Genomic DNA, 6,292 nt, shown 5'->3' on the forward strand with positions numbered 1-6,292 from the left:
AAAACCAACATCTTTCTGTGCTCCAATTTGGCAGAATTTGTATTGAGTTTCATTATTATTATAGTGATTATTGAGCCATTAGTGATGAACATCTGCTGTTAACAAAAAGCATCACTGCAGAAAAGATCAACAAAAACTACAAAAAAATATTTACCTGGTGAAACACAACAACTACAACCTGAAATACAACCTAAAATTCAACCCAGCTAACAAAAAAATGTTATAAGAACGTTCATTAGAGGTTTTTCACATGTTTGAATACATAAAAAAACATTTTAATGTTTTAAGAATGTTACCACCAGGGTGATCAGTGTTTCCTTGGGTTGGGCTCTTGACCCCTGAAAAACATTTTATTTGATCTGCTAATAGTGGGTACTTATAAAGTGCACTTGTCATGGCAGAGCAGATGTGAGTCTAACCAAATGGCATTGGTGAAAGCATTGTGATGTTATTACATGATTCAGTACTCTCATTTAGATCATGTGCTATACTTTAGATCCTGAAAGAACACTGCAATATGACTGTAGATAGATATCTAGAAAGATTTGTGCAAAATTGATGTATGTTTATCAAACTACATTTTAGAATCACACAGACATCAAGAATCAATGTATGAATCTCAGCAATGGTGAGAAACAACCAACTCACTCAGGTAAAAGGGATCAACCGCAGTGCATGCTGGGAATTATACATTTGTTTTGATCTATGATGTTACCCAACATGCATCACAGCATGACGTTTTCTTTTGTTTATTCTTACCATTGTTGAGATTCATAAACTGATTCTTCATGTCTGTGTGTCTAAATTCTGAATATTTTTTTTCTACTTTGTAGACTGAAAAATGTAATCAAATTCCCAGATGTTTTAATGTAATTTCATGTTCAAGCAGCAAAGCAATTTATTCAATTGAAAACATGTGAGATATCTCACTGACCACCAACCAACACCATTGATCAGAGCATCATTTCAAAATCAATTTCAAATATGCTTCAGCTGGGAATGATCTTAGAACATAATAAATGGACATTTTGAATATTTTAAAAGGAACATTCTCATAACAAACTTTTGTTAGCTGGGTTGTATCAGGTTGTACTTTTTGTATTTCTCTGGCTAAATATTTTTATTTATTTAAAAAAGCAGATGTTCATCACTAACAACTCAATCATCACTATAATAATAACGAAACTCAATACAAATTCTGCCAAATTGGAGCACAGAAAGATGTTGGTTTTGATATAAATATGGGCCAGAATTTAAATGAACTGTTGTTTATATTTGGTACAGCTCTGCTTTATTTGTTCTGATGTTTGACATGTGGCATAGCTTTGGCATGCCTGTGGCCCAAATCTGGCAAACAGGAGCGGACCGCACAAGTGCCATCATTCCACGCCGTATGTGGGCCAGATGAGTTAAGTATGGGGAGTAAGGTGTGGGCCAGATTTGGGCCGCAAAAATTTGCTATCTGGGATACGTTTCTTACATTGACAAAAATACAAACTCTGAAGTATTTTGATACAATCCCTAAGTGTAACAAACACTCAAAGGATTCGGGACATATCTCGATGTTGGGTTCACGATAAAATACACATCTCGATATTAACAAAATAAAAAGATGAAACCGAAATTCAAATACCATTTATTTTCTAAATATTAATAAGTTCAGTAATTTATTTTGTTGCACATACAACTTAATGAAGAATATAAAAATTTTAAGGATTAACTGACATTAGACTGACTAAATTTTGATTTAGTTTTAGTCATAGCCTTTTTAAGAAAATGCTATTTAGTTTTAGTCATCCCAATTTATCATAGTTTTAGTCAATTTGTTGTCGACAAAATCTTAATTATATTAGTCTACTAAAATCTATATGGATTAACTCATTTAATTGGTGTAATGGTGTAAATGTTCCATATAAAGATTAAACTCTTTCAACATAATTTACTTTACCTTAGTAAGTGGTTCTATTGGAGCTAACAGGCCCTTGAAAAGACCGCCTGTAAAAGGCCTTTGAAAGGAAGCTCGCCAAGTACGAATGACTGGTCAGCGAGTGTCGACAAGCAGGATGGAGAGCAAGGTGTCTCCCTTTTGAGGCTGGAAGGGGTGGCTTTGCGGCCCAATCCCTGTGCAGAGGATTCAGTCCGTAGAAGAGCTCTCTACCACCAGACCTGAAATGAATATTTACGATTATTTTGTTTAAGTCTATAAAATTCATAATTTTGTTTCTTGTTTTGTTTTGACAGAAAACCCAGAGAAATTGGTTGATATTTTTTGCTGCGATTTATGCCCTGGATATAGGCTACCCAAATGAGTTGTCTAACAAATTTGACAGTCCATAAAGACTTTGTGGGTTTGCAGAATGAGAGGTTAAGGCAAAGAATGTTGAGTCTTATAAATGAATGTGTAATGTATAAGTCAAGTTTTTACCTGTTTGAAAATAGTTTACACATGCTTACAAAAGAATACTTGTCTTTTTATGTATAGTTTGAATATGTTACTGTTAAATGATGATGCACTTGCACAAGAATGTACTGTATGGAAGCCATATGAACATTGTAGCCATATCTGGAAATCAGTTGTATTGTATTGTTTAAGTTTTTGGGTTATTTAATAAATAATATCCTAACTTGTGTGGGTTCATCTGTTATTTCAAAATGTGAATGTTATTGCAGGGTTTTAAAGTGTATACATTTCTTGCAATAATTAGACAATAATTTAGTTACATTAAAAATAAGCCAATGACTAAACCTTAATTGAACAAATGATTACTGAAAAATGAAATGCTTAAATTAATAAAAGTGTTTATGTAGTCAGAACTTGATATTGATTTGTACTGTGATCTCAAAAATAACAATGAATGTATGTAATCCAAAATAGTAATGTTTATTTAAAATTTTAAGCAAGTGAAACCTAAAAAAAAGTATGTAATCAGTTAAAAAAGTTAACTTGAGAGTATTTATTTAGGTGGTTTCACAATGATTACATCTGTGTAAATCACCTGAGACTGGGAGGAGAGAGAGTAGCTGGATCAGGATAGGACCAAGAGATTTCATCACAGGTTGATCACGGCTACAAGCTCCGACAATTAATTCATTCAAATAAATGAACTTATAGTATTGCAAGTAACCAATCAGAATCAAGTTATCCAGGGAGCTGTAAAATAAACAGCTGCTATGTTTTATATTTTTAATAATGTTTTAATGTACTTTGTGACATTTATGTCAGTATCTCCAGCACAAAAAATGGCAACATATTTTAACTCATAAATAGTTTAAGCAATTTTAATATAGTTACAGCAGTTCATCACTAGTCAAGATTTAACACAAGTTAAAAGAAATATGCATTTTGCGGATGCTTTTATCCAAAGCGACTTACAATGCATTATACTGTACATTTGTGTATAGAAATGACTTGTAGAGTCAATTTTACACCGTATCACTGCTATTAAACAATCTATCATCAGCAATCTGGATGATCTGATCCAGAGCTTTCAAAATCAGAACATCAACATTATCATCAATGTCGATCTCTTCATGATAGTTCTTCACTGGGAAGATGTTGCACATCGGCACACCCAGTTTGTCATGGCATACCTGCATCTAGAACAAAAGAGAACAAATCCAGAAATCAAATAATTTTTACGGATCATTAGAAATAATCAATAGTCTTAATCTCAGATATTAATATAGATTGATAGATTTAAAATATAGATAGATGATTTACCTTTTCTTTGATCTTCTTGCTGTAGTAGATCTTCTTTAGATCTTTGTGTACCAGTGGACATGCTTCATCCACTTTGGTCATAACAATCACTTGAGGAATCCCTACAATGAGTCACAGACACAGTTTATAACACCATACAATATATACATTTTTGGAATCTTAAGTAATAAATACAATAAAATTCAGCCCAGCTGGAACCAGTTAAATTGACAACCAGTGCCAGTTCAGTTTTACCATCTTCACTGATTCTGTGACGGACGATCTTCAACTTGTCAATGAGTTTGTCATCTGTCATGTTGACTGTATTAGCAGGTATGACGTAAACCAGACAGAAAGCCTGGTCAGAGAGACTGGGGTCACTGGTATAATGTTGATCCTTAGGAGAGAGTGGCTTTGACTTATCAAACTAAATTTGGAAAATAAAGACAAAACGTGTAAAACTTCAGCTGTGTTGTATGAATACAAATCAGGTCATGATAAAATGTCTAATTCCTTTGGTTAATTACTTTATATCCGTCCTTCACATGGCCATATACAGCCTTGATGATGTCCTCTGGTTGTGACCCGGCCATTGTATCAGGTTCTAAACCCATTATATCAACAAAGACTAACGGGATTTTTCCACGACTGATGTGATGTCCTTTAAGCTATAAACCAAGAACAAAAGCAGACAAATAAGTATTACGTGACTTACAGAATATTCAAACAAGACATATTATCAGTACTGTATACAGTATATGTATCCATAACATTGGCATTGCTACCAGTTCAGTTTAGATATAGAACACATACATTAAAATAATTAGGAAAGCATTACTATAAGTTTTGAGAATTTGTTCTAGGTGGTTTCTAGGACATGTTTAGGTGGTTTAGAAAAGTTCACATGCATGATTGAACATACTAAGATTTAACATTACATTTGTTTAGTTTTAAAAGTGGCTATATGTAATGCCACAATAAGATGAGAAATACCTACTGTAGTAGTGAAACTTCTACCATCGCCAGAAGATGAATTAACTGGCGCGTCAGCAGTGATTCGTCCTTGAAAGACATTATTGACAGAGTTGATGAAGCTGGACTTTCCTGCTCCTATTGGTCCAGCAACCAGAATCTTGATGTGCCTCACATCTGGATTACTCAGACTGAATTCTTCTAGATGCTTTTTCAGTTCTGATTTCTGACTGTGTCAGGACAAGAGACACAAATATTGAGTCTTCTTTTGGGTTGCACAGATAAAGAGTCATGTATGTGCAGGTTTTGAATGACATGAGATTGAAAAAATAAATTCAGATTTTGTTTCTTTTTTTCTGAAGTACTGTATATTAAATACAGTATGGGGTGGGGGATACAGGAAAAAAGGCAATGTTTATTTAATGTTGATCATAAGAGGACACTCCAACAACAAGCACTTTAAAAATATATATATATATATTTGCTTAAAATATCATTACATTAGTCCTTTAAATCTGCCAATATTTTTATATGCATGGCAACAATGACCCAAGCATTTAAGTATATTACTTACTTCCAATTAAAGTTCCTCCATGGTTTATCAAATTCTAGAAGAAGAACAATCATATCAAACATCATTTAATCTGCTAGGTGCTCTTGAGATTAATGGTCATTATGTTATAGATCTTCTCACCTGGGTTATATGTTGGTGCTGCAGGTTCTACGGGCTTTGACTCTGATCCTCCCATTTCTTTATTTCCTTCTAAATCATACAACAACAGAAATATCTTTTGAATTTATATTACTAAAAACTTATTTTTGCTTAATTAATTCACATTTACACTTCATCATTTAGCAGACGCTATTATCCAAAGCGACTTACATAGGAGAGCATATAAACATTTTGTCAACATGCTAAACAGTACTGTTAGTTTACAAGGCCATGCCACTAGAAGGATTAAAGATGGAGTCAGCAAAGGAGAGTATGAAGAACAAGATTTTCTTTGTTCATATTAATTAGATTTTTCCTGGTGCCAAGTTTTTCTGCCACTTCAGCAAGTGTGAAAATTGAATAAAAGCATCATTTTTTTTTATTTAATATAATTTCTTATTTGCAAACGTTTCACAAACCAAATTTAATTTGGTATTTACTTTGCACCAATTACTTTAAAATAAACTTGAAGCGCTGTATAATATACATTTGGCTCACCTGGGTTTAGTCTCAAGATTGTCCAAGATGTAATTTGGGCGTCTGGTGTTTCTGATTTCTTATGTGTGAGAGATGCAGATCTCAGCCTGAGGATGTTGAAGGTCTTACTGGACAGCAAACAATGATGTGCTGGGCTTTTATACTGCAGACTCTCCTCTGATACTTTCACTTTCTGTAGACTGCACCAAACTGTGCATCTGCTAATTACTGCAGAAAATCCTTCTTCATCTTCACCATCCGTTCCCTGATAGTAAAAAATTGAGTCAACTTTACAAATGTTTGATTTGTGAATGTTAATTGCATTGAATCTGTAAATAATGTTGAGAAAATCTCAATAAAAAAACATTATTGTTGTGAATGTTTGCTTTAGTTGGGGTCTTGACTCTTGTGTTCTAAAGACATATTTTTTT

At 33.4% G+C, this 6,292-nt stretch overlaps 1 protein-coding gene across 1 annotated transcript; it reads right to left on the minus strand.

Annotated features, from left to right (window-relative positions):
- Positions 1-3,423: 3,423 nt before the first annotated feature.
- On the minus strand, positions 3,424-5,962 carry LOC130407367 (interferon-induced protein 44-like). The gene is made up of 8 exons (XM_056730151.1): positions 5,883-5,962; positions 5,367-5,435; positions 5,247-5,280; positions 4,698-4,902; positions 4,228-4,368; positions 3,956-4,127; positions 3,722-3,822; positions 3,424-3,597 (listed from the first exon to the last, which is right to left on the minus strand). Exons 2-8 carry the CDS (start codon positions 5,419-5,421, stop codon positions 3,424-3,426), a joined length of 882 nt encoding a protein of 293 aa, XP_056586129.1. The 5' UTR covers positions 5,422-5,435; positions 5,883-5,962.
- Positions 5,963-6,292: the final 330 nt, after the last annotated feature.

This window comes from Triplophysa dalaica, chromosome 2 (assembly GCF_015846415.1).
Source record: "Triplophysa dalaica isolate WHDGS20190420 chromosome 2, ASM1584641v1, whole genome shotgun sequence".
NCBI lineage: Eukaryota > Metazoa > Chordata > Actinopteri > Cypriniformes > Nemacheilidae > Triplophysa > Triplophysa dalaica.

Coding starts and splice junctions, on each gene's coding strand:
- LOC130407367 (XM_056730151.1), bottom strand. CDS start 5,421: ATGGGAGGATCAGAGTCAAAGCCCGTAGAACCTGCAGCACCAACATAT. Junction 5,281..5,366: donor AGCACCAACATATAACCCAG/GTGAGAAGATCT, acceptor TTCTTCTTCTAG/AATTTGATAAACCATGGAGG. Junction 3,823..3,955: donor TCACAGAATCAGTGAAGATG/GTAAAACTGAAC, acceptor GACTCATTGTAG/GGATTCCTCAAGTGATTGTT.